Raw genomic sequence first — 26,716 nt, forward strand, 5'->3', positions numbered from 1 at the left:
GAAACCTAGTGAAGTCATGGATATAAAGAGACCCCCTGTACCTAACACAAGAATGAGAATCATCAAAGCATCACTCTCAACTTCAACTTCAACCACCAAATCTCATTACACAGCCCGTGCGCCATGTCGTTCGACCAACTTCCCTTCGAGCTCCGGCTGGAGATTTGGAACCTCTGCCTAAACTCAGTCGACGAAGACCTATACCTCATCCTTGGCGTGTCCCTCGGAATCGCCATGTCCCACCACCCTCGAAGCCCACTCGTCGAGCAGACTGTCGTCGGAGGTAGCTTCGTCCCGGCCTGGCCAGATCACGCCCTCCCCGTTCACCCAGTCGAATCTCAACTCACGATCCAGGGCCTCGGGGCACTCTGCCCACGAGTCTAGAGCTGTAGTTCTGAAGCGCTATCCCGATCTCGTACGGCTCGAGAAGAACACCTGGGTTCTTGGGAATTGTTGGCGCCTTGCGCACAGCTATGAAGCTTGAGAGAAGGCATGTTGTAGACCGCAGCAGTTCTACTTGCAGTGTAACTTGCAGAAGGATATCCTCTGGGCGCACTCTGCTGCACCTGCTCGAAAATTTCACAGCTACCGTCCTGTGGATTATGCACTCGGAGTGTATGAGTTGATAAAGGGCATTCCGTGGGGTCCTGTCAACGCTGATATCTTCAGGGAGACCCTGAAATGGGTCAGGCATGTGGTCGTCTCGATACCCGCGGGCCTGCCACAGAATGCCCCCGCCGCCCATATACCTTGGGTCCAAGAGTTGCTTGCGGGGATGCCCATCCTCGATACCCTGGCCGTACAGGTCGGTCGATTTCCCGAACCGTTCAAGAGGGTCAAAACCCCGGGCTCGGATCCGGATCAGGGTCAACATTCAATCCCCGACGTCACGTTGGTATACCGTCCTCTGAGCTATCGTGTCATCAGCTCCAGATATCATAACACGCCGTCAGCACGGTTTTATACCGCCGTCAGAGAGTTCAAAAGAAGGGGCTTAGCTGAGCACAGTCAAGACTTTTACCAAAGCTTAGACGCGAGGTTGAGAACTGAGGGATTACGCTTTGAAGATCCGTCATTGACTATCCTAAAGCTACGCGAGAAGCCGACTGAGCAAGCGCAGGCTGAGAAGTGGCAGCGGGAGAAAAAATATTTTGACAGGTGGATGCTCGGGGGTGGGCTCGAGTGGCGGGAATGGGACGGCAAAAGTCTGTATCTGCCGGAACAATTCACCATGGTTGCGAGTAACGAGGAGATAGAGGCAGGCAGCCGAGAGAAGAACGCGGGAACGTGGATAGTTCATTAGTCGTTAGGTTTGGGTATCGTATCAGTCTATAATGCTTCGCTCTCCTTCTTCCTTGCCCGTAAAACCGCCGCGTGTTGCTTTGTGTGGTATTTGACGTCGTCTGGGTAGAGGGGGTTCCACACCGTGTTGCAGACCTTGCACTCGGAGAAGGGTGCTTGAGAGGATATGTTGAGGGTTGTTTGGACGGTCTGTGGTTTCGGCTTCTTCGATTTTGTGGTTGTGTTTGTTGTGTGTTGCTCCTTCAATGGTAATCTCGCAGGTCCCTTGCCATCTTCTCGATTCTCCCCGGCTTCCTCGTCGTCTTGAGCATCGCTTTCTGTCTCTTCGTTGTTGAGTATGGGTAATGATGAGCCCCCGAACCGCAGTATTCGTGGTTTTCTCCTTGTTTCTATCCGTGGTGGTTGTGGAGGTGATGACGGTGGTGTTGATTCAGGCTGTGGCTCGTCGCTCTTTGGACTGGGGGCGACCGTGGATGACGACGAAGAAACAGGTTTAAAGAAGTTCAATATCGAACCCTTCTTAACGACATCCTTGGGGGATTTGCTGTCGCCTGCCGTGGGTTCCGTCGAGTCCTTACTCCCTGTTGGTGTAATCTTGGGGAGCGATGGTGATTCTGTGTCATCGTTCTTGGTGTACTGTTTCTTCAAAGATGTCTCCTCTGCTGAAAGACGTCGCTTCTTCGGACTGGGTTCCCTGGGCGAGTTCTCTCGGGTCGTACTCCGTTTCCCGTATGTTCGGAGTGGCTTGGCGCGCATTCGCAGTGCAGAAGGCGCTGAGATGTTGGTCCTGAAGAGTGTCAGATTCGAAGTCGTCCATGGGGAAATAGAGAATCGGCATACATTGTGACAGTCTTGTTTGTTGACGAGCTGCCATGCTTCGTCCAATGAAATGGGGTCGTGAACCTTGCGTCGCGCAAGACTTGTGAGTGTTTCGGTGAAAGAAGGCAAAGACGACTCCTGCGCGAAATAGTCGAGGTATACAATTAAAAGCAGAAAACGAGTGTTTGAAGCGAAAATGACCCAACTGATCCTCCCCGCGTACAAATTTTAGAAAGGTTGTTGACCTTGGGCATTGATGCGGATGTTAAAAGGCCCCACCACTCGACGCGTCGAGTCGCGTCCGTCGCGTAATCACATGGTGCGATCCCACCTTGTCGAGCCATGATATCACCCCGGTCTGTGGAACTCGAAATACATGATTTGTCCATGTATAGATGTTATGATGCAGGCTCGTCATGAGTAAATAAATGCCAATTGGATTAATTGCAAGGTCTTCAGCATAATGGCTTACTAGGTACATACCCAGCGATCACTCTCAGTGTACATCACAATGGAGACAGTTTCAACTGCTCGAAATACGGATGCTTGACTTGCTAAAATGTGTTGAATCCCCCGTCATATATCGACCTTTTGTTCCGGTCTTCTTTTCCTAACCGCATCATTCTCATCTGCTCCCTTCTCCTTAATCAACACCGTCTTCTCGTCTTGTGCATCATCTTTACCCACAACCCAACTCTCCACAACCTCTTTGACCTCCCTCACCTTGCGATCCTTCTTCTTCCCCTCCTCCATCCTCCACTGATATCCCGAGTACACCGCAACCTCTGCTATAGCAACAAGTATACTCCCCCCCAACGTGAGAAACAGCCTCGACGGTAGACTCCACCACCGAGCCGCGATCCACAGCGTGGCCGCCACACCTGCTATGCTGATGAGGAAGTTGATTATGAGCGTCACCTGCCGGTGCACCTCGTTCATCGCGGCATCATCGTCGTCGCCGGTGTCTCTGGCAGAAGTGGGTTTGTTGACTTCGGCAAATGCGGAGGCGGCGTGGGGGAAGCGGTTGTGGAAGGTTTCGAGGTGCGGGACGGGGTTGATCATTCGTTCGTAGGCGCGGGCCTCTTCTTCGCGGCGGAGACGGGCCATGAGGGCTTTGTATTCAGGGGACTAGACCTGTTAGTATATGCGCTTGTGGGAAGCAAGTCAAACTCACGGGTTCTGGCTTGGGAGGCGGAGGAGGAATGTAGATGGATGCGCCGCGGAGGAGCTGCTCGAGGGTGTAGGACGAGTTGCCTTGCGTTTTGAGGTTCTTCCAGAGATCGACAATCTGCCCATGGGATATGGGCTTTCCAACTTCAGGCTCGTCTAATGATGGCTCATCGGGTTTCTGCGAGGGAGCATCGGTTTCGTTGTCGTCATGACGAGCTTCGACAGCTTCCGATTTCGAGGATTCTTTGATCGCCAAGGCCTCCACGATGGAGGGCGTTATCGTAAGTAACACCATACTTCTTTCTTGGACAAGCGCACAGGATAGAATGAGTATTTCTGCCTGAATGAGAGCGCGAGCCGTTGGAATGGAAGTTGTCAAGTTGATGCCTACGTCGCAGCGAACATGTGTCTAACAGGCATCCCTCCAACTCCAGCACCTCCATCACTAAAAACCCCCGTGCGTCAGCGTATTTATCTGCTGACGCCCTAGCTCAACGGCCCCGTCGCGAGGTCGAGATCTGGCCAATCATACACCCTCATTCAGTCAGTCTCCGTCGGGTGCTTCGCCGGACGGATCCGCGAACACCCCGGGCTTAGCAGCCACAACCAGAGAGCAGAAGCTGAGGTGGGCGGGCTCTCGCTCGCTCGCTCGATTGGAAAAAGTTTAGAGGTCAGGTCCCGCCGGGTCGAACAGAAATAACCAAGTCCAAAAAAACCACCAACCGACGAGAGAAAAAAATATCCCTCGCGGTTCCTCGATTGCCGAGCGACTCGACCGACGACTACTTGTGGAAACGAATTGCTTCTTTGTCGAATGCGGTGATACACAATTCGAAGCTTCACCGTTTCCCCTCCACATCTTCCGATATTAATAACTACCCGATTTTGCGCACACGGCCGCGATGCAGCTCCGTCCGGGGGCCTCGGTGGTGCGCGATGCCTTGGCTAGACAATCAATGATGACGAGGACGGGCTTGACTGCCTCTCCCCTCGCCAGGGCGCCCGCTTGCGTGCTGTGCAGACAATTGACCGTCGGTCGAGGTCCCACGAGGATACACAGAGCCGCCCTTCACACCAGTCCCCGAAGAGACTCTGCCTGGGCTGCCGCCGTCCAGGTCGCCTCCAATGTCGTGGGCAATGTCGTCAAGAAGGCCGCAAAGGATAGGATGCATGTCGACCCCCTCCGGACCGTGGCCAAGGAGATGAAGTTTCTCACGGGCAATATCCGCAAGCTTCTGGGCTCTGGTCACCCCTCACTCGACCGCGCAGCAAAGTACTATACCCAGGCCGAGGGCAAGCACGTCAGGCCCTTGATCGTCCTTCTCATGAGCAGGGCCACCTACCTCTGCCCCAAGGCACCTCCCACGGCTCCCACGCCCACTAGCCGAGGCATTGACACCTCGATATCTCCCGTCCAGATCCTCGCCGATGTAAACCCTTCAGCCCAGCCGATCTCGGCCGTCGAGCCAGAGGTTGCCGAGGCCAATTCAGATATTCTTCCTAGCCAGCGGCGGTTGGCAGAGATCACGGAGCTGATCCACACGGCCTCGCTGCTTCACGACGACGTTATCGACCATTCCATCTCGAGACGAGGTTCGCCGTCGGCTAACTTGGAGTTTGGCAACAAGATGGCTGTTTTGGCTGGTGACTTTTTGCTCGGCCGGGCATCTGTTGCACTCGCTCGTCTACGTAACCCCGAGGTCGTCGAGCTGTTGGCTACCGTCATCGCCAACCTCGTCGAGGGCGAGTTCATGCAGCTCAAGAACACGGAGCGTGACGAGCGGAACCCCAAGTGGTCCGAGGAAACAGTCAGCTACTACCTCCAAAAGACATACCTCAAGACGGCCTCTCTCATCTCCAAGTCATGTCGGGCGGCGGCTCTGCTGGGCAACTCGGACGCCGTGACGGTGGACGCGGCTTATTCGTACGGACGCAACTTGGGACTGGCGTTCCAGCTGGTGGACGACCTTTTGGACTACACGCAGAGCGGGACGGACCTGGGAAAGCCTGCGGGGGCGGATCTGGAGCTGGGCTTGGCGACAGCGCCGCTGCTGTTTGCGTGGAAGCAGATGCCGGAGCTCGGAGCTCTCGTTGGCCGCAAGTTTGAGAAGGAGGGTGATGTAGAGAGGGTAAGCTTGGTTGCATTTCCATTGATTGTCCTGTTTGACGAATCACGTTGCTTTGCGCTTCTGCACATCCCCCTTCACGAGGGTGCTATTGGAGAGACGATGCTAACCGGTGGGTGTGTCTAGGCACGTGAGCTGGTGCTCCAGAGCGACGGTATCGAGCAGACGCGGGCTCTCGCGCAAGAGTACGTGGACAAGGCGATCGCGTCGATTGCGGATTTCCCCGAGAGCGAGGCCAAGGACGGCTTGATCGAGATGGCACACAAGTCACTGAAGCGCCAGAAGTGAGGAGGCCACGAGGAAGAGGCGGATGGAGAGTCATCCGCCGTGTACAAATAACGACATCACTATTTATTTTCTGCGACGAGACACGGCAAAAAAGAGAGATGAGACGGGTTGTTAACTGGTGGGCTGGGATGAGCAACGGTGTATGGTTTGTCCTTTTTTTGCTTGTCTTGTCTTGTCCTTTGGTGTCTCTTGACCAAGACGATTCTACAAGTCAAAGAGAAAGACGAAGGACGCGAGTGATGCATGCATGAACTGAACTGTACCTGTACTTGTACGACTTGCCGATATAAAACCGCATATAACTGACCACTTATCTTATACCGAGGAGTTGAAAAGGTTCGCTCGGGTTGCGGGGTTGGAAGAGGAGGGGCTTGATGATGATGGATGTGGTTAGATCCTGCTCTGTACGAGAAAAAAACAAAAGACGTGTTCAACTCTTGGGTTTCGATCGAGTAATTCTGAGGTGTTTCAAAGTGATGTTTCCGAGGTGGTGGTCATGAGGGATAGAGAACGCGCAACTCCGCGGAGTGACTTTGTTAGTTGAAGAGAGACTAGAACGAAACGGAACACGGCGATCCGAGCGTATTACTCGATAGAAACCTCTTTTCAAAGCAAGTGATGAGCTAGACGGGTCTTTGAATGATGCCCTGCTGACTGCGTGAGCCATCCTCATGCAATACCTGATCTGATCAGACAACCTCATTCCCGGCCTCGACCAAGCCCTGACCGCTCCGTAGACCCCGAATAGCCTCAATAGCGCCGTAGCAAAAGCCATGCCTCGTCCGAGCACTCATTCCTGTCAAGCATCCGGTTCGTAGACGACCATCTCATTACTCGATGGTTACTCGATTGAATCACCCACGCCGGCGGCGGCGAGAGTCCCTGATTGGTCGGTTATCAACGGTACCCGGCCGAGTCCGATGGATGGACCCTGGTTTTTTTTTTCTCCAAGCTTTTTTGTAAGTGGGCCGGTCCGGCTATGGCTGATAAGCAAAAGGCATTCCGGGAATTCGGTGTCTGCTGGACGAGGCCATTCAGAGCCATTCAGAACGTAACAGGGGAGAGTGATTGGGAGAAGGACATTTTGATCGAATAATAGAAACGCTAGGGCCTCTTTTATGTTTGTTCCCTTGTTCAAACCCCGCAAAATACCGATGGAGGGGTCCTTGCGGCGCAAGATAAGAAGGGGAAGCCATCGCCGGATTCTGGGGGTGGCTTTTTCCTGGAGGCGTCAACACTCGTTGCTCTGCCTTGCTCTGCCTTGCTCTGCCTTACATCTTTTGCCTCGGTACTTCTTGATCCGATCTTGTTGGGGTCTCTGATAAGAGAAAACTCTCAAGAAAGAACCAGTCGTTGTTCCTGGATATCACCGCCGCCGTTGTTATCTTATCCACCCCACCATCCCGCCGGCCCCAAGTTTCCTGTTCGGAGGGACAGAGATAAGGAAAAGTCCCGACGAATCGATTCCACACTCGGGAGGTAGAACTGCTACCTTGCCTGTTTTCCCCGGATTGTTGAAGTGACAGGGGGTTTCTGACTTTCCCTGACTGTGTTTTTTCTCTTCTTCTTTCTTTCTTTCTTCCTTCTTTATCTTATCCCCCATTCTTGGCTTTGATTCGACTCTCATTCACTCATCATGACGGCCGCCAACTCTCTTCAATCCATCGAGGGACCTGTCTCTGTCCTCGTCTCTTCTCGGGTCGTCGTCACTCTCCCTGATGACTCTCTCGTTGTCACACCTGCTACTGTTGTCGTCAGCCCTGTGACTGGCAAGATCATCTCAGTCATCCCCGAGATCCTCCCCTCCTCCAGCTTCCCAGCCGGCACCGAGTATGTCGACCACAGTCCCAAGCTCCTCTTGCCCGGTCTCGTCGACGCTCATGTTCACTTGAACGAGCCTGGCCGTACCGAGTGGGAGGGCTTCTGGACTGGCACTCGCGCAGCTGCCAGTGGCGGTGTCACCACTGTCATTGACATGCCATTGAATGCGATTCCCCCAACGACGACGCTCAGTGGTTTCGAGGAGAAGCTCAGGGCCAGCCGAGGCCAGTGCTGGGTCGATGTTGGCTTCTACGGTGGTGTTATCCCTGGTAATGCGGATGAACTGAGGCCTCTGGTGGATGCTGGTGTTCGAGGTTTCAAGGGTTTCTTGATCGAGTCAGGTGTAAGTACGGCCGAAAATTTGAGACGACAACAACTGACTCGCATAGGTTGACGAGTTTCCGGCCATCTCCGCTAAGGATGTCGCCCTCGCCATGGAGACACTCAAGGACACGCCAACGACGCTCATGTTCCACGCCGAGATGATCCCTCCCATCGCCGAATCCGTCGGCGACGCGGTTCAGTCCTCGGAAGCACCTCTGGCGCCAACTGGAGAACTCAACGCATACAAGACCTTCCTCGAGTCTCGGCCTCCTGCGTTTGAGACGTATGCCATCGAGGAGATCCTGAGTCAGGCACATATCGCCCCTTCGCTTCATCTCCACATTGTCCATCTCTCGGCGACGCAGTGTATCCCTCTTCTCAAGGCGGCTCGCGCATCTGGAATCAACATTACTGCTGAGACATGCTTCCATTACCTTGGTCTCACGGCAGAGGAGATCGAGAAGGGTGACACTCGACACAAGTGTTGCCCACCAATCCGGGAGGGCAAGAACCGTGATGGTCTCTGGGAGGAGCTTGTAGCAGAGGATTCGTGCATCAGAACCGTCGTGTCGGATCACTCACCTTGCACGCCTCAGTTGAAGCTGCTCCCCCAGCACCTCGACAGCGAGCGACCTGCTATGCCACACAAGGATTCGGGTGTTGTCATAGAACAGGAGGACGAGGTCAAGGAACAGAGCCGCGGTGACTTCTTTGCTGCATGGGGAGGCATCTCCTCTGTAGGACTCGGACTTCCGATCCTTCACACGGCAGCCAAGAAGCGCGCCGAGTTCTCCCAAACTCCCAGCATCACCGACATCGTGCGTCTCTGCTGCCAGGCAACGGCTGCGCAGGTTGGTCTCTCACACCGCAAGGGTGCTTTGAAGGCCGGTATGGATGCCGATATTTGCGTGTTTGACGACGCGGACGAATGGACGTTTACGCAGGGCGACATGCGGTGGAAGAACCGTTGCTCGCCGTGGGAGGGCCACGAGTTTACCGGGCGCGTCAAGGAGACGTGGCTGCGCGGAAAGAAGGTATTTGAGCTGGGCGCTGGAAACAATGGTTTCATCGCCGGAAAGCCATCGGGCGAGTCGATCACGGAGAAGCGGACGGTTTGATATCCATGATGGATCGCGAATGCGATGGATGGAGGCAAAACTAATGAATATGCACAAGACGGCGTACCGGAGTAAGGGCCAAACAACAAACGAAACGGATAGAAACAGGTTGGTTATGATCTTTTCAGCAGGTTCATAGACGTTTTAATGAAGAACAAGATTGATGAGATGATGTCGTCATTTCGAGGTGATGCTGGAGTTGTACGAGTCAAGTTCAGTGTTCACGTGGTGAAGAAAGTGACGATCGAGGTAGGAGAAATTGTGGGGTTTGTAAGATGTCGTCGGCAGTTGAATATACGTCGTTATAGAATTGTAGACGGAGTAATTATTCAAGACATACATTTCGTTATTCATGGATCATCTCTGGTGACGGGCATTAATTTAGCTTGCGGTGCGGAAGGATGTTTGTTTAGCCAGCCGAGCAGTATTCTGGTGATGGCTTCACATGGGTGCAAGTATCGTGTTCAAGATGCGACTAAATGCACTGTACTCAAGTTCAAGGTGTTGATCATAATAAGCAGCCATTCTGGTAAGTTTTAACACTCCGCCAAGGTTTTATGCATATTCAACACACTTGGCAAGATACCTCACAGGCAGTCAAACATGTTGCGGAGCAAATACCTCAAACAGTCACATCAGATCTGATCCCTCCTACATGCTGCACCCGAGATCTCAAAGCCACCGCCATTCTAGAAATGGTTCAAGTCGCGAATAATGTGCGGTATACGAAGCCATCCTTGGCGTCGCAAATGAAACTCGAGAGCCCAGACCTCGCTTACGACCCTCAAGTGCCGAATCGAGCAAAACCGGGCGTCCATCGTCCGCGTGGGCTACGGGTACTCCAATATATCCGGAGATTCACAGTGATTGTCGGCCGAACTTGCATGATCGCGTGTCTAAGCGAGCTGTAAGCCGTTACATGGCGCATGCTTCGTTTCGCAGCCGACGTGGAACGAGAAACTTTAATGGGGGTGAAGAGAAAGAATGTTGCAAGGGGATCGACGGCTGGGCTTGATTAGCGAGGGGATTTTTGGTGCTTGTTGGACGTGGGAGCTCATCTGAACCCGACAGAGTATCGTGCCATTTTGCCCTGCAGGACCCTGAGGAAGGGTGCTTCATGGCCCTAGAGAGTAGCTATCAACATCTTCAACGGACGCTTCTTTAGCCCGAACAACGTCATGGATCTCAAGGAAGAGGGCATCACGGTCATATCAAAATATTAAATAGGTAAAAACTACTACGTTACCGTCACCAACCACCTCCATCATGCATCCATCCTCTTTGACACCTCCCTCTTTGTCCCTAGACCGTCCAAGCTTCCCCTCGGGAAAGCCCCATTCCGAGCTCATCTCCCTCTCCTCATCCGCGTCAGCCAGAGCTTCCCACCACCACCAACTGCAAAAGACCACCAATCGCAGACGCCCCCCAATCTCGGCCCTTTGACAGCGGTGCCCCCCGATGCTTCTGGATCTTTTCTTGGCGGCCGACAATGAATGTTCCCTCCCCCGCCCTCGGTTCGGCGGCTAGATCTCCACTGTAACTTTTAGCGGCCGTCACCTCACTTTTCGACACCTCGCCTAGAAAGGATGGAGCTCTTTACGGCAAATAAGATCCCAGCAGCGGGTATTTGCCATGGACCTCGTTTACATATTCTTGTTCATGGTCTAAAAAGTGCCATGGATCGATTTATATGAAATGTTTGCCTCGTCCATGTGAAATCTAGACTTGGCATCCATCCCAACTCTTCCTCTTCTGCACTGATCATGTGCTGCGGCGTCATAGACTGATTTACAACCAACACTACAGTCCCTCGAATAACCAAAGCTTTCAATCTACGAGTTCTATTTTGCTTTCACTCGAGCTGCCATAATGTCCCGAGCTTGGACCAACAGATAATACCGTTGTTGACCAAGATGCCTCATCATGACCCGTCCAACGCCGTCGACATCGAAAAGATGGACAGGGCGAGCTCGTTGGACACATCGATAGAACCTAGCAATCAGCAGTGCGACAGTCGACGTTTCTCTCTTTCCGGCGCGGGAAACATTTCTCTCGACGATGTACAGGCCGTTCGAGTTCAGCTCCGCGACCTCGCTGTGTCGGTTGATACGGCACCATCATGGGTCGAGCCGGCGACGTACCCGCAGCTGTTTGCGAACAAGTTCAACACCAGCCCCAAGATGAAGTCGCTGCTTCACTCGGTGAATGCAGATATCCAGCCAGGGACATTGACTGCTATCATTGGAGGGAGTGGTTCAGGAAAGACGACCCTTCTCAACACTGTTGCCGAACGAGTTATGAGTCCCAGGCTCAGCCAAGACGGAGTCGCTACCTTCAACGATCAGGTTGGGGTACATAGTGTGCGCCATGCCTATGTTATGCAGCAGGATATCTTGTTACCGACCCTCACTGTTAGGGAGACGTTGAAGTATTCGGCCGATTTGAGACTTCCCCCGTCGACCACTGCCGAAGATCGAAACAGAGTTGTGGAGGAAGTCATTCTCGAGCTTGGCCTGAAGGAGTGTGCCAATACTCGCATTGGAAACTCCCAGCATCACGGCTGTTCCGGCGGCGAGAAGCGACGAACCAGCATCGGTGTTCAACTACTGGCCAACCCGTCCGTCCTCTTCCTCGACGAACCGACCACTGGCCTCGACGCTACAAGCGCTTATCAACTCGTCCGAACGTTGAAGAGGCTTGCCCAAAAGGGCCGAACCATCATCACGACCATCCACCAACCTCGGTCCGAGATCTGGGATCTCTTTGACAACTTGATCGTCCTAACCAAGGGCAGCCCTGTTTACTCAGGACCTGTCAAGGACTCTGTCCCTTGGTTTGGAGATCTCGGCTATCAGCTTCCGCCATTTGTGAACCCGGCCGAGTTCATCATCGACATTGCCGCTGTCGATAATCGCACTCCCGAGTTGGAACAAGAGACAACTGCCAGAGTTGAGCAGTTGAAGACCGCATGGAACCAAGAAAGCGCAAAGCAATTCACACCGCTTGACACGTCCATCGATGTTCGACACCGGAAACGAAACAAGCGAGCAGAGAAACATGCCGGGTTCGTGAGACAGCTAACTGTTCTTACGGATCGTACCCTCAAGGTTACATATCGCGACCCGTTGGGAATGATGGCTTCCATCATGGAGTCCATCTTCATGGGTCTCGTGACGGGCTATCTCTTTTACGACCTCGGCCGTGATCAACCCGGCATCCGATCTCGACAAGGTGGACTGTACACTGCTGCCGGTCTCCAGGGCTATCTCATTCTCATCTTTGAGGTGTACCGCATGACGATCGACATTCCGACCTTTGACCGCGAATCGTCAGAAGACTGTGTTGACGCTCTGCCCTACATCCTCTCTCGAAGATTGGCCCGAATGCCGACAGAAGATGTCCCCGTGCCGTTTTTCTTCTCCGTGATTCTCTACTTCATGGCAGGTTTCGACCGCGATGTGGAAAAGTTCTTCATCTTCTTCGCTATTAGTCTTCTAACGCAGTACATCGCTGTGACCTGTGCCATGACCTGTGTGGCAGCAGTTAGACACTTTCCTGGAGCGAGTTTGATTGCGAACATGGTGTTTACGTTGCAGAGTATGGCTTGTGGCATGTTTATTCAAGCCAACAGCATTCCGGTATATGTGCGATGGTTGAAGTGGATTACTTACACGGTATGCCCTTGGCTTCTCCTGCGCTGCTGGCGTCTTTATGCTAACAAGACTAGTTCTATGCTTTTGGAGCATACGCTGGGAACGAATTCGAAGGCAACTTTTACGACTGCCCCTATCCTGGTGGAGAATCCGACCCAAGGTGTAAACAGTACACCGGCAAATACGTGATGGAGTCACTCGGCTTTCCCAGCAACTGGGTTGCTCGCCCCATCATCGTCATGGTGGCTTTCGTCGTCTTCTTCCTAGTACTCTCAACAATCGGACTACACTTCTTCAAGGTCGAAATGACGATTGCTCGTCCTCGTGTCTCGGATACCGACTTGTCTGCCGGAAAGGAGAAGATGACGGCGAGGTCTATCGCCGATGTTCGCGCTATCGACCTGGGACTTGACAAGTTTGCCTTGAAGATTGACAAGAGGAGCCCGCTTGGCAAGAAGCTGCCCACCAAGATAATCCTCAACCCTGTCAATGCCACGTTTGATGCTGGGGTTTTGAATGTAATCATGGGACCGTCAGGAAGCGGCAAGACATCCCTCCTCAACGCCATGGCTCTGCGACTACGAAACTCGATGGGCACCAAGTATCGTCCAACTGGAAAACTCACCTTTAACGGTGCCGTTCCCTCAGATTCGGTCATCCGGTCTGTTTGTTCCTACGTCTGCCAGGATGACGATGCTCTTCTGCCGTCACTTACGGTCCGTGAAACACTCCGTTTCGCGGCCGGACTGCGTCTTCCGTCTTTCATGAGCAAGGAAGAGAAGAATCGTCGGGCCGAAGAAGTACTGCTCAAGATGGGATTGAAAGACTGTGCTGATAACCTGATTGGCGGTGAGCTGGTCAAGGGTATCTCTGGAGGAGAGAAGCGTCGTGTCTCCATCGCTGTCCAGGTGTTGACTGACCCTCGCATTTTGCTTCTCGATGAACCGACGTCGGGTCTTGACGCCTTTACCGCGAACTCGATTATGGAAGTGCTTCAAGGACTCGCCAATGAAGGACGAACTCTCATTCTCACGATCCACCAAGCTCGTTCCGACCTGTTCAGGGAGTTTGGCAACGTGCTTCTTCTGGCGCGAGGCGGCTCGCAGGTTTACTCTGGCCCTGGAAAAGACATGCTTGGATATCTGGCGCGCCACGGCTATGACTGCCCTCAGCATACGAATCCGGCAGACTTTGCGTTGGATATGATTACGGTTGACTTGCAGCAGGAAGAGAGGGAGGCTGAGTCTCGTGAGCGAGTGCAGAGGTTGATCCAAAACTGGAAAGAAGATGGTGTTTCGAGTGGTCGGCTCCCTGATATTCGAGAACGAGATGAAGGGAATGAAAAGACAGACAATCTTGAAGACACGGAGAAGCAGGGTCAGTCTACCTCACCCCCAACAGCTATACTGCAACCGAAGCAACAAACTCCACGACGATCCTTCAACAAGGCCAACCTCTCGACTCCCGCCGAACTTGGAGCCCTCATCCGCAAACGAGCCTCAATCACAACCTCACTCCCTCTTCTTCTCCACCGCGCCATAATCAACACCCGTCGCCAACCCGAACTCATCATGGCCCGCCTCATGCAAGTCATCGGCCTAGCCATCGTTCTCGCCCTCTTCTTCGCCCCTCTCCACAACGACTACTACTCAGTCCAGAACAGAATGGGTTTCGTCCAGGAGATAGGTGCTTTTTACTTTGTCGGCATGCTGCAGAACGTAGCTGTGTACCCCAACGAGCGAGACGTCTTTTACAGGGAAGATGACGATGGAGTCTACAGCGTTGAGGCGTTCCTTGCGTCCTACACCATCCTCGAGGTACCCTTTGAGATCGTCAGCTGTCTGGTCTTTGGTGTCCTCGGCGCTATTGCTGTTGGTCTGCCTCGGACGGTGACCATGTACTTTGTCTGCGTCTTTTCGTGCTTTGGAATCGTCTCGTGCGGTGAGAGTCTGGGTATCATGTTCAACACTCTCTTTGGACACACGGGCTTCGCCGTCAACGTCATGGGCATTTTTCTGTCTGTCGCAAACAGTATGGCAGGCGTCCTCTCCATCGACATGCCCGAGCTATTCAAGGGGTTCAACTACCTCTCGCCCATCCGCTACGCCACCCGTGCCGTCGCGCCGTATTCCCTGCGCGGCGTCGAGTTTACGTGCAATGATGCGCAGAGACTGCCTGACGGAAGGTGTCCGATCGAGACCGGGCAGGATGTACTGGAGCTTTACAAGTTTGACGTCGATCCAGTTGTGAATGTGGGAATTTTGGCGGTTTGTGTGGTGGTTTATCGGGTTTTGGCGTGGGGGTTGTTGAAGGCTATGAGGAAGCACTGGAAGGGAAGTAAGGGGGATAAGCAGTAGATTTGCTTTTAATTTGACGGAAAAGGCTTTATAGAGCATAGATATCACGATGTGTTGACTCGAGAATGTGTTTGGTTGTGTGTTGCAATCAAGGGCATTGGGAGGCTTCCCTATATATACGATGTCAGCTAACACAATTTCTCGAGTTTCCATGGCTTTCAGAACAGCTAGAATAGTCATGATCTTTATAATCTTCTATTCGCATGCTCAGTAGAGGATAATCCGATACCATAGTAGTGTGATCCGCGTGCTGGTCTCATGGCCACATGGCATCAATTGTTTCAATAGATAGGGTAGATAAAAGTCACGGAACCAGTAGTACGGGTTTCATGTGAATAAGCCATTTACACTATAGCTATGCAGGGCAGATATGCCCAAGATATGTAGTTCCTCTCAATGCAAGTCCCATCTCCGGCTTGCTATCAAAACACCGCCAAATGCATCCAAAACTTCAAAGCAATCTTAACGAGTGGGTATCAGTCATATCCTCATCCCACCCAGCATCTTACATCTTTCCACCAGGAGTCTCAATGTCAGAGTTGCTAACGTTGGCGATAGTCTCAAAGTGGTACAGTGGCTCCTTCTTGGCAGTGCGGTCAAAGAGGATCCAGCGCTTGAACCAGTGAGGGAGAGCGACGCGGAGCTGGTAGCTGGCAAACTTGCGGACGGGAACAGCAAAGACCCAGTCGAGTTCTTCGAGGGTGCGCTGCTTGGTCTCGGGGACCCAGAAGAAGATCATGACAAAGGCGACGGCGTTGAAACCAGCGTACAATCCAAAGGCGCCCACGGTTTGGAGACGGTCGAGGATGAAGGGGAAGGAGGTTCCAAGGACGGCGGCCCAGAAGAGACATGTGGCGACGGCGAAGCCCATGCCCGTCTCGCGATGGGACAGGGGGAAGACCTCGGCGGAGTAGGTGAAGGGCACAGGACCCTCACCGGGGGAGTAGAAGGCGCCGAACATGAAGACGAAGAGGCACACCAGGGCGGTTCGGAGGGTGCCTGTGTCGGTGGAGATGAGGGTGCAGAGACCGGCGGCGAGGAGAGTCCATGTCATCTGGGGGAAGGTGAAGAGGAGGAGACTTCGTCGACCGAACTGGGAGTTGTTAGCTGTGAACGGTTCCTGGCAGATGTTCAACTTACAGTGTCGATAGTCCAGAAGGCCGGGAAAGCAAAGAGCCAGTTGACAAGGCCAAAGCCGAAAGAACCAAGCATGGCTTGGAACTCAGTCATGTCGGCCTCCTTGAAGACGGTAGTAGAGTAGAAAGCAATAATGTTGATACCGCACATCTGCTGGGCAATCATGACGGTGAAAGCAGCAAGCGAAGCACGGCGGACACGAGGAATTGTGAAGAGCTGCGTGAAGCGGCTGACGTAGTTGGTCTGTCCAACAAGCTGATCCTCAATCTCGAGCTGGGCGCTGATGTAGTAAATGTCACGGGCAACCTGGATGGGATCGTGTCGAAGCTTCATCAGAGACTCCCAGGCCTCGGGGTATCTGTTCTTCTTCATGTACCAACGAGGAGACTCGGGACAGAGGTAGATCAGACACATAAGCGGCACTGCAGGGATAAAGGGGGCTCCGAGCATGAGACGCCAGTTGATGGACCTGTCGACGTGGAAGACTGCGAGGTTGAACGCTGTGCCCAGGAAGATTCCAAAGGCCGTCCACATCTGCCACGACATGACGAGGGCGCCTCGTACTGAAGCGGGAGCGTTCTCGGCGGCGTAGATGGGTACTGTAGAAGCCTTGACGCCCATGCCGATACCCATGAGAATACGGCAGGCTAGCTGCTGTTCCCAGGTGTGGCAGAAGGCGGAACCGATGACGGGCCAGATGCAGAAGTGGGCAGAGAAGAAGATGACGCCGCGACGGCCCCAGAGGTTGTTGATAGGGTCGGAGAGCCAGCAGCCGATGAAACTATTCTTGTAAGTGGTGAGTTTGTCGAGTTGATGAGGAACACTTACGCAGAGCCGATATAAGGACCAGCGTTTACAATACCAACCAGAAGCTTGTCTCTTGTAGTCTTACCACCAATACCATAAACCTCGGGAAAAAAGATGTTTGCGCCGTTGGAACCAGTCTGATCCCATCCCTGCACAGCAGCACCGATGGAGCACGTAGCAATGGTGAGGATGAGTTTCCAGGGCATGTCCCAGCGATGCGTGACCTCTCGCTCGAGGACCTCGACCTCGCGGTCTGTGAGCTTGTGGTCTCCGTCAATGTGGCGGATAGAGTTTGGGTTCTGGGCTACGAGGGCGCCCTTTTTAAGAACGGGGATGTGGTCGGTGAGACCTTTGCGCTCGGCCCAGGCTTCGACGTCGGCCATTAGTTGGGCCTTGGGGATTCCCTCGAGGGGGTTCTTGATTCTGGTTTACTGTTAGGGGAGAAGAGGTGGTGAGGGTTGAGGAGGGCGTACTTGGCCTCGAGGTTGGTGGTGAGGTCGGCTGCTTGCTCGGCCATGGTGGCGGAAGGCTTCTCATCGTCGTGGGACATTTTCATGGGCCGGTCGTCAGTAATGACATCGGGCTGCGTGCCCTTTGGTCTGGGATTGTCAACAGTTGCTCTCTCCAGGTAAGAGCTTAACATACTGGTGATCAGCCATTGTGGGCGTCAATCAAGAAGCAGCGCTTCAAACTCTGTGAAAAGAACAAGATTGGACCCAAAGAAGGCTTAAGAGAGTCTGTACTCTTCTTATGTGAGACAATGGAGAAGATGAAGTGGATGATCTGGGGAAATGAGGAGCGACACGACGGGTATTTGTGTCTCTTCCTCTTTCCCCGTCGATCCCCCAGATGGAGAAAGCCCGTCTGTCCTCCATGGAGGAGATAGTAACCCCAGGTCCTTGCCCCCGTCCCACAGCCGTTTCCAAGCTCAAGCAGCTTCCGGGGATAGGGGATCATCGGGGGGCGTGTCATGAGTTGGTGTACCATGGCCATGATGGACAAGGAACTGTCTCCGCGGGGACGCTAGTATCCCGCATACTATACGAAAAACGGATAACCGTATAGAGTAGTTACACTCCACAATGTGATCTTCTCCACTGAACACACTCACTCTGAGAGTCGAGTTTCGACGTCGTGGTTCGAGGTGCAATTCTCCACAACCTCCTCCAACAAAACAAACCCCAGCTTAGGAGTGGAGTCTCCCTCCGCAGATCCTTGGCATCCCCTGCTTGCCTCTCGGCACATGGGCCCCTGTTCGGCCCGATAGCCAAGAGGTGTGTGAGTGGTTCTTCTGTTCTTAACCGCGTTACGCGGTGAGATGCTGTACTGATTGTTAGTCAATCGTGTATCTTTTTCTCCTATCTCCTTGGCAAAAGCTTGCCCATCGCGAAAAACGCTTTTCCTGCCAAGTTGCGTCACAATTGAAAGACTTGCTTGACTGAAAAGATCAACATGACTTTGGGTAAAAACGAGCAAGCCACGATCCACAGTAAAGAGAAGATCTTTTCCCACGCCACGATCGTAGCTGAGAACAGACCAAAAACGGGCCCCATCAGACGAGAAAGAGAGACATTGGAAGCCAGGCAGCAGAATTCCGAGACTCTTGAATGGATGGACGGCTCCCGTTGACAAGGGGGGGTGTGGGACGGCAGCTAACGACACCACTCTACCTCTGACATCAGATTAACGAGGGGTGGACTCTATTTTCTCTGTGATTTCTGAGGGCGAGTCTGACAGCATGCGTCTCCTGTGTAGTGTAGCACTGCATCCGTTTCCCGGCTGGGCATCAAGATAAACGGCCATTTTCCACCCTTCGACTGCTGATCACGACTGTATACGAAAAAAGCCCTGCGCCCAGCTCTTTCACTGAAACAAGGAACATGGGAGACAATCGTTTATTCCCGTTAGTAACGAAAGCGGCTGAGAGTCCGTGTCAAACAAGCGCAAGGCAGCAGAATAAAAAAGACCCCACGAGTCATTTTTCGCATCTTGCAAGCGAGGTAATGTCATTGGTGAATCTTTGTGAGCGGGATAACCTAATGCGGTTGTTCCCATTGAATAAGCTCACATGGTTTCGTCGAGGCCTTTGTTGTGGAGGAGGGTGTGTTGAAGGTATTCGCCTTTGAATCCTTCACCAGCCACTGGTGTCATGACATGGAGATCCCTTTATTGATGTGAGGCCCGAGGATATCATTTTGATCTCACGTGGACTAGTTTACACCATTAGCCATACTCAATTGTGTTTAAACCTTTGATCTTGATGCAATGACGTTCATGAAAACATCGTAGCCGTTGATCAGATCCCACCAACATCTTCAATTGACATTTGCCTCAACCCCGAAACAAACACCCCGTCTCCAACCCAACCTCTTTAAGCGATGGAGACTTTGGTGGCGTGTTATCACGGCCCAGATCTCAGGGTTAGATGTCGGGGTCTCCAGACCAAGAACGTCTCACGCTAGCTACCCAACCACTTACCATGAGAGAAATGCTTCAGCCTGGGAAATGAGGGGATTTAATCAGTGATAAATGCTAGCGCGGGCGTTAACATTGAGGTTAATCGGGCGTTGGAGGCGGGTTGAATATCAAACGCCTCCCGGGCGGACGCCATGTCAGTTTTGGCAGCTCGAATTGAGTTTGACTTGCAGGAGTTGTCAGATCCTTCGAGGTTGACTTGGAGAACGGTGAGACATGGCTTATTCGAGTTTCCTCCTTCGATTGTTTACTCTAAGCGAGGTTGGACATCAAGGTGTTCCTCCAACGTAGTAGTCACTCCCAGACAATCCCACGATGGCTTCATCTTCACCCCTGCGTTGGAGTAACTCTCCCCTGGTCCATTAATTGGAGTATCATGACTACTCAAGGGGCATCGCCAAAGTCCCCCTGACCGTCTCTCGGTTCTCGGCACGTCAACCGAATCCCTCGCCCGTTCCTCGAACTAAAGACATTGAAAACCCAAGAGAATTAACGTCCTACTGGTCCAGCTACTGCAGCCGCACATGGACCTGGTTCTAGATCCCTCCCGGAGAGCCGCACTACGTTGCATCCCCTACCCCTGCAACTTCCAGGCAACCGAATTAATTCTTCTCCCCAACTTCTTCTCTTTTTATTCTGCTGCCTAGAATCTCTCTCCATACCGCTTCCGCATCTTGCGGGGTCTCCGTGCGGAGTTGAAGTTGGGGAAGCGAGACTTTTCCTTGGGCTAGACTTTTTTCTTTTCCTCCTTCCTTGTTTGACCTGGTCTTTTTCGCTCTTCAGTCCATCAGGTCATTAAGAAACAGGCTATGACATCATTGCCACTACGGCCAAGTGCCGAGTTCCTCGTCTCCGCTGCGGCTCACCCTTGTTGGCCCATGTGGGGAGCCCTTGGCGCATCCCGTGATAACATGATCCTTCTCAAACAACATGAGAAAGGGCGACAAGGTGAAATTTTGCAAAACCTCGTCTGACTAGCCTGCCCCTTGGTGGAGATTTCATATTGGGCTTGATATCAGCTGAGACCATCGTGACACTTCGGACTTGACCGCTGCAGGGAGGGAGTGAAGTGTGAGCATGGATTCCTGCTTCAGTAATCTCCTGGTGTCGTTTTGTCTTTTTTACTCTTGCCTTGCAATTGATCTTCTGCTGGCTCTCATGCTGCCAAGTTCTGTTTGATTTCGGAAGGTGAGTGTTATAAAACCAGGGGGGATACTTAGCAGGGTCACTGGGGCTGGTGCATGTATATCAATGGATAATAATCCAAGGCAGTGAAGTCTATGAATTATTTACTCAATGCCTGAAGATTTACTTAGAGTCAACATATCTTTCATATTATATCGTGGTCTAAGATTATACAATCTACTTGATAGTTATTTATTATCTTTAGGCTATCACCAGGTAATACAGGCTCTGCCAAGTATCTGTTCTTGCATAGATAATTGTTCAGGCTTGCAATGCTCTCATTATCTTCATTAGGTCATGCCAAGAAAGAAGAGCCAATGCCAAGTTCACATCATATCCACTCCTTATGAAATAACCACCTCACCGCCGCACATGTCGGAGAGTATCCACGCCAGGAGCAGTTGAGCACATCAATGAGAACTCAAGCTGTTTTCAAAGAAAGAAGACACTCAGGGGCCATTTCTTTCTGCCTGCTTCAAGTTAGTTCGACTCGAATCTAAGGCAGCTCACGTTCCACCTCTCAATGGCTCTAACCCAGATCCAAACCTCCTGGCTCAACTACCCTGGATAGTGGTCAGTAACACCACGGAGCTGAGTTTCCATGCATGGTTCCCATCAAGAGACTCCCGGTTACCCTCATTGTAACCGCCTGTTGTGCCGGGTTTCGTGCAACATTTTTCAAGATCTCACTTCATGGCCTCATAAACATCGTGTACAAAAGATGAGCAATCAATTTACATTAGCGACAAAGCTCACTATGAAAAACAGACCAATGCACCTAACTACGCCTCTAAGCGCCTCAAACTCCCAATGCTAAACAACGAAGAACAAAAAATCCCAGGGGTATCTCTCTCAAACTCATCAACCCTTGCAGAACCAAAGACAAACAATGGGCTTCGCGCCCGGCTCCCCTGTCCTGTCCGGCCCCCAACCAACATCCTTGATGGTCTTCTTCAGCTGCTCCTTCTCATCACCAGCAAAGCAGAACCCCTTGTACCACTTCCCGTTCCCACCAGCATAGACCTCGAAGCAGAGGTTCTTCTTGGGCACCGGGTTGGTGCAGCCGAATCCCTTGAGCAGGTCGCCCAGCTTGGTCCCGCAGGGGACGTGAGAGGCGATGAAGGGGATCTGCGTGTTCTCGGGGAGCTGCCAGGGAGGTGTCTTGCTCTTGAAGACGTGCATCTTGGCATGCTCAGCGGGGAAGAAGTAGTTGTAGCCAGGCTCACAACCGACTCCACCGGAGGAGTTGGTCATCTGGGCGGCTGGCATGTTCGTGTCGATGGCGGGGTGAGGTTGAGGCTGTCGAGGGACATTGCCTGTCCCGTTGGGCTGGTAGGCGAACGTCTTCTGGGCGTAAAACCCACCCATGGGAGGCTGCATGGGGTAGGTGGGCGGGGCGAGATGGCTGTAGGGAATACCACCGGTGTAAGTCACGTAACCGTGGTATTGAGGCGCAGGTCCCCCATAGTGAGGGATGTATGGCTGCCCCTGCGTCGGCATGGGGGCACCAACGGGAGCAAAAGCAGGATGAGCACCAGACGCATCGCGTCCAGAAACGGGGTTCCAGCCGCCGGACATCGTGACGAGGTAGGTCGAGGGAGGAGGAGGTCGTCAACACAAGGGCTGCCAGGTATGAACCCAACGGCGAATCTCTGGATCGAACGAGGCTTGCCAGTATCCAGGTACTGGCCCTTGACGCGTCGGGTCCCAGGTCTCGGGGGGAGCAGCGTAGGTCTCGGGGAGGGGAGCGTAGGTCGCGGCGTAGGAATCGACAGAGGGCTCGACGTACGGCGTACTCTCGTACCAGTAAGGGTAGACTTGGCGAACTTCGGGGGCAGGAGGAGCTTCGTCTCGGTATCGATGAGGGAGGCCAATGTTGAGATCGTCTTCTGAGCCGGAGGAGTAGATGTCTGGGCGGCCATCAGAAAAAGGGGAGCTCGAGGGGGGTACTGGGGGTTTATATAGACCAATTCTGGGAGTGAATGGTCTACATCCCATGTGCAAGAAGCAAGACGTACCTGATGCTGAATCCGTATCCTCAGAGTCACTCAGCCCAACCTCAGACGAAGTACTCACGCTCTCACCGTCGCCGCTCTCCTCGTCAGAGTCGACCTCGACGTCCAGGTGACCCGCAAAGATCTCGGTGCTCCAAACGATGTTGTTTTCACTGTCGTAAAAGGCGCCCACGATGATCCAGGCCCAGTATGGAGAGTCCCGGGAAGCTTGGAGGTGCTGGGTGATGATGAGCTTTGTCGCGGGCGCGGGGAGGTTGACGTCGTTGATGGTCCTGCAACGGAGAGGTGCGGAGGCGGAGCTGGACATGGAGGAGGATCGTCTGAGGCAAAGAGAGGCTGTGGTGAAGAGCTGAGAAGGCTGATGAGTGCTCACGAGGAAAGGCGAGAGACCAGTAAGACGAGGCTGTCCAATATATAGTTGACTGAGGCAGAGGAATGAACATGATCAAGTAACGAGTGTTGAACCATAATTCAAGTCAGAAAAGAGTTAAGATGGCTCAAGGTGGTGAGTGTCTGTCTTTTGGGGTCGACACAACCCATAAACCACAAGTGATTCACCAGTCATTACGTCAAGAGGGAGGACATCCAAGGGAGGGGCTTGTCTGGACGAAGGCTAACAAGAGTCTCAAGAGAGCAGAGCCGGGCGCGTGGCACTGGGCCCATGTCATGTCTGCCGTGATACGCGGCTGGACCGGTACCATGGTGCGTCACACATGAGCATGGCACGCAGCCCTTTCTCTGCGCCCCCCATCACTTGACCGGGCGAAAGACTCTGGATGGGTGAGGCTCAAAGAGGGCCCGTCAGCCTGTCAGAGCCTGTGAAAGGTTGGTTCCTTGAAACAAGGAGCCTGCATCTGTAATTGTGCATGAGATCGGCGGGTCTTACTAGGGATGGCCCTGTTGCGAATTGACTGGTTGAGAGCCTGATTCAGGGCCGTAAGCGTCACAAGCTCAACCAGCTGATAAAAAGTCAAGTTGAAGAGCAGTGGTAAAAACGTCAATTCAGACTAACTCCGTGCCTGCTGAGTGAAAAAAAAGGTCGTGATATAGTAACACAAGAAAAAACATGGCGAATCGCAGCTTGCTAGTAGAAACGTGAATCAAGAATGCGTGCGTGCACTTCTTCAGCCCAGCCGGTGAAACCATGACATCGCATCTTGGCAAAACAAATCATCACCGAGTAACCCTCTCCCCCAAATGCCTCATTCATCGTCACTCGTGGGGTCAACGACTCTCAGTCCAGCGCCCTTCTTGGCCGTCTCAATCTCTCTCTTCTGCTGCTGCCGCTTCCCGACCTCATTCACCAAACCCTTGAGGTAGACCTCGGCCTGGACCGTCGCGCTGTAGGCGGCCGGCGTCCAGTTCCAGATGTTGCGCTTGTGCATGTCTGCGCCCGCCGCCAGCAGCGTCCGCAGCACCAGCAGGTTCCCGTTCCCGCTCGCAAAGTGCAGCGCCGTGTTTCCCTCGACGTCGGAGCGCCGGACGGCATCGTAGGGTCCGCCTGGGACGTACGTGAGGAGCAGCTGGAGGATGGTGTCGTGGCCGCCCAGGCTAGCCTCCATGACAGCATCGCGGCCTCGAATATCGCGACGGAGGATACACGTCTTGTCGTGCTCGCAGAGGAGGTGCACCACCTCGGTGTGTCCAGCAGCCGCGGCGAGCATCAGCGCCGTCTGATGGCTCTCATTGAGGGCCGGGCACGGATCTTCATGGCCAAGCTCTAGAAGCACTTCGCATATCTCGCGATGGCCTAGCTGAGCGGCCAGGTGCATGTTGGAATTGGAGAGGCCCGAGGGTGACGAGTCTGGGTTGAGGAGCAGAGAGGGATGGCTCTTGAGGATTCGGCGGAGGAGGGTGGCATCGTTGGCATGGATTGCGCGGCGGACACGGATCGACGGCTCAATCCTAGGAGCAAGTTTGGTCAATTACTGATGTGTCTATCGCATCTTGAGCTTCTCACATGATGGAGGACGACTTGTCATGGCGGTCGAGAAGGCAGCGCAGAGAGCATATCGCGAGTGACGCAAGCGGGGGAACGAAAGGCGCGATATACTGATGAGAAACAAATGTATCAAAGAATGATGAAATAAAAGAAAGAAGAAAGGAGAGAGACGGCCGGGGAGGAGAAGCGTCTCTAGCAAAGAGGAGAAGAGGAGAGTTTGTGTTGATGATAGCAAAGCTTCCTTCAGCTGCGCCGCCCGCTCTCGGCTCTCGTCTCCAACCAAAGCGAAGCGACATCATGAAACAATGGGCGGGCAATCCCCCACACCCTCAGCGCCCGCTGTTGCTGTCCCCCCGCCGCGCTTCAGCGGCCCACAGTGGATGGACGCGTCGCAACCCCGCTGACGGTAAGCTTCCAAAGTTACCCTACAGAGGAGGTGTTGTTTTGTTGTTTTGAGTCAAAGCGGCTGAATAGTTGGGTAAACCTATCATCTGGGTGTAGACATACTACTTTCCTATGTAATTAGGGGTTGCCAAGTATTGGTTGCCCAAAGCAACTGAACTGTTAGTCGACTCAAGCTTCGAATCTGGTATACCTGAAGACGACGTCGTACCTTGGCGGGCAATCTATGCTGAGTAAGAACATTACGATTAGAAGGGGCAGCCACGTATAAGACAGCCTACTCGCTCCTTCCTCCAACACCATCTCACGACGGGCTTGATGCCCGGGCGAAGACGCCCGGTTAGCTCAATCGGTAGAGCGTGAGACTCTTACTCAGAGTACACGATCTCAAGGTTGCGGGTTCGACCCCCGCATCGGGCTTTTCCTATAATTTCTTTTTTTGCTTCATTCCCTTATTCTTGATGTTATTCGACATTTTTGCTGCAAGTGTCACCCAGGTTGTTAACAATGGACATTGAAGCGTATAGGCTGTGTTGTTTCCCGCGGCTATTGAGCTACTGTTGAATGGGGCTCCCGCCTTTAATACCTTGTCTATTTCTCGTTCAACTCATGATTCTTCTTAATCGCCTTGTTCTTCCCCGTATCAATTACAACCGCCGGATCCTCCTCATCTCCCTTCCTCGTAACCTCGTTTCCCTTCTTTGTCTTGATTGAAGTCCTGGTCTCTGTCAGTATCACATACTGTCAAACAACTCTGGGGCATCTTACTCTTCCGCCTTGACGTCTAGCACCTTGCCCTCTGGCTCCCCTTGTCCCCACTTCCAGCTGACCGTCTCGCCCTTCTTAGGTCCCTTCTTTGGAGTAGAGTCGTCCTTATCGTTTGATGTCTTTTCGTTCTTTGACTTGCCGTTTGATGTCTTGGATTCCTTCGGCTCATCCGCATCCTCTTCGCTTACCTCCTCTTCCTCTTCCTCGTCCTTGGTCTCTGACTCTCCCTTTGCAGTCTCCCTCTTCTTGTTTGGTCCAGACTGATTTTGAGTCGTCTTTCGCTTGTCACCAGCCTGCTTGTCGTCGTCTTCTTCCTCTTCTTCCTTCTCATCATCCTGCTTTCCACGAGCCTTGAGGAAATCGTGACCCCAGTTCTTGAGCGATGCGTATGACTTAGTCTTTTTAACCTCTTCTGCCGACTTTTCGCTGTTGCTCTTTGTCTCTTGAGCAAGATGACGCTTGCTATACCACAGTTAGCATTACCCTCACCAGACTGTAAAGGACAATCCTACCAGTAAGAAACAACCTTGCGCATATGCTCAACCTGCTCGTCCGTGTACTTCTCAACCTCCTTCTCAGGATTCTCCTTGAGAATCTCAACAATCTTGCGTCCACTATCGTGTCCGACCGTCTCGCCGTTCTCATCCTCCTTTGGCCAGCCTGCGCTGTTGGAGTCGTCCGACTTGAGCCACTTTTCCAGCTCAGAGGCCGACATGTTGACGAGCTCGTTGAACTCTTGGATGACTTGGTCTTTGCCCTTCATTTTGGCGGTTGAATGATGTCTCTAATTGAGGTGGTTCAAGTCGAGTTGTATAGACCAATTGTCCAATTTCTCTCAGCTCGACTTGAACAAGCCATCGCAGACTTTTAAAGACTTCTTGCATGGCTGTTTTCGGTGTCGTCATGACAGCTCCCCTGACCATCACCGCGTCATAGAAAAATAGCTCCATTGGGGGATCTTGCCGAGATCGACATTAGCTCCGGAACCAAAGGTGGGCGAGATCGAA

At 52.9% G+C, this 26,716-nt stretch overlaps 9 protein-coding genes across 9 annotated transcripts; 3 read left to right on the forward strand and 6 right to left on the reverse strand.

The window, feature by feature from the left end:
• Nucleotides 1–1,329: 1,329 nt before the first annotated feature.
• NCS57_00685900 (uncharacterized protein) lies at nt 1,330–3,697 on the reverse strand. The gene is made up of 4 exons (XM_053056732.1): nt 3,296–3,697; nt 2,737–3,249; nt 2,143–2,259; nt 1,330–2,089 (listed from the first exon to the last, which is right to left on the reverse strand). Exons 1-4 carry the CDS (start codon nt 3,584–3,586, stop codon nt 1,922–1,924), a joined length of 1,089 nt encoding a protein of 362 aa, XP_052912927.1. The 5' UTR covers nt 3,587–3,697; the 3' UTR covers nt 1,330–1,921.
• Nucleotides 3,698–4,193: 496 nt separating this feature from the next.
• On the forward strand, nt 4,194–5,705 carry NCS57_00686000 (putative hexaprenyl pyrophosphate synthase, mitochondrial; the record flags this gene model as incomplete). Its single annotated transcript, XM_053056733.1, has 2 exons — nt 4,194–5,420; nt 5,544–5,705. The coding sequence occupies 2 exons, from the start codon at nt 4,194–4,196 to the stop codon at nt 5,703–5,705; spliced, it is 1,389 nt and encodes a 462-aa protein (XP_052912928.1).
• Nucleotides 5,706–7,341: 1,636 nt separating this feature from the next.
• Nucleotides 7,342–8,968, forward strand: NCS57_00686100 (Amidohydro-rel domain-containing protein; the record flags this gene model as incomplete). Its single annotated transcript, XM_053056734.1, has 2 exons — nt 7,342–7,869; nt 7,916–8,968. 2 exons carry the CDS (start codon nt 7,342–7,344, stop codon nt 8,966–8,968), a joined length of 1,581 nt encoding a protein of 526 aa, XP_052912929.1.
• Nucleotides 8,969–10,881: 1,913 nt separating this feature from the next.
• NCS57_00686200 (uncharacterized protein) lies at nt 10,882–14,978 on the forward strand (the record flags this gene model as incomplete). Its single annotated transcript, XM_053056735.1, has 2 exons — nt 10,882–12,642; nt 12,696–14,978. The coding sequence occupies 2 exons, from the start codon at nt 10,882–10,884 to the stop codon at nt 14,976–14,978; spliced, it is 4,044 nt and encodes a 1,347-aa protein (XP_052912930.1).
• Nucleotides 14,979–15,483: 505 nt separating this feature from the next.
• Nucleotides 15,484–17,581, reverse strand: NCS57_00686300 (MFS domain-containing protein; the record flags this gene model as incomplete). The annotated part of the gene is made up of 5 exons (XM_053056736.1): nt 15,484–16,071; nt 16,119–16,896; nt 16,944–17,345; nt 17,396–17,521; nt 17,568–17,581. 5 exons carry the CDS (start codon nt 17,579–17,581, stop codon nt 15,484–15,486), a joined length of 1,908 nt encoding a protein of 635 aa, XP_052912931.1.
• Nucleotides 17,582–21,443: 3,862 nt separating this feature from the next.
• Nucleotides 21,444–22,160, reverse strand: NCS57_00686400 (uncharacterized protein; the record flags this gene model as incomplete). The annotated part of the gene is made up of 1 exon (XM_053056737.1): nt 21,444–22,160. The coding sequence occupies one exon, from the start codon at nt 22,158–22,160 to the stop codon at nt 21,444–21,446; it is 717 nt and encodes a 238-aa protein (XP_052912932.1).
• Nucleotides 22,161–22,193: 33 nt separating this feature from the next.
• NCS57_00686500 (uncharacterized protein) lies at nt 22,194–22,904 on the reverse strand (the record flags this gene model as incomplete). The annotated part of the gene is made up of 2 exons (XM_053056738.1): nt 22,194–22,492; nt 22,601–22,904. 2 exons carry the CDS (start codon nt 22,902–22,904, stop codon nt 22,194–22,196), a joined length of 603 nt encoding a protein of 200 aa, XP_052912933.1.
• Nucleotides 22,905–23,799: 895 nt separating this feature from the next.
• On the reverse strand, nt 23,800–24,730 carry NCS57_00686600 (uncharacterized protein; the record flags this gene model as incomplete). The annotated part of the gene is made up of 2 exons (XM_053056739.1): nt 24,558–24,730; nt 23,800–24,502 (listed from the first exon to the last, which is right to left on the reverse strand). Coding segments are annotated over exons 1-2 (705 nt in total). The 5' UTR covers nt 24,560–24,730.
• Nucleotides 24,731–25,532: 802 nt separating this feature from the next.
• NCS57_00686700 (Hva1-TUDOR domain-containing protein) lies at nt 25,533–26,472 on the reverse strand (the record flags this gene model as incomplete). Its single annotated transcript, XM_053056740.1, has 3 exons — nt 25,533–25,659; nt 25,710–26,171; nt 26,222–26,472. The coding sequence occupies 3 exons, from the start codon at nt 26,470–26,472 to the stop codon at nt 25,533–25,535; spliced, it is 840 nt and encodes a 279-aa protein (XP_052912935.1).
• Nucleotides 26,473–26,716: the final 244 nt, after the last annotated feature.

The sequence above is a fragment of the Fusarium keratoplasticum genome, chromosome 5, assembly GCF_025433545.1.
Source record: "Fusarium keratoplasticum isolate Fu6.1 chromosome 5, whole genome shotgun sequence".
Taxonomy (NCBI): Eukaryota; Fungi; Ascomycota; class Sordariomycetes; order Hypocreales; family Nectriaceae; genus Fusarium; species Fusarium keratoplasticum.

Coding starts and splice junctions, on each gene's coding strand:
- NCS57_00685900 (XM_053056732.1), bottom strand. CDS start 3,586: ATGGTGTTACTTACGATAACGCCCTCCATCGTGGAGGCCTTGGCGATC. Junction 3,250..3,295: donor CGCCTCCCAAGCCAGAACCC/GTGAGTTTGACT, acceptor TAACAGGTCTAG/TCCCCTGAATACAAAGCCCT. Junction 2,090..2,142: donor ACAAACAAGACTGTCACAAT/GTATGCCGATTC, acceptor GACACTCTTCAG/GACCAACATCTCAGCGCCTT.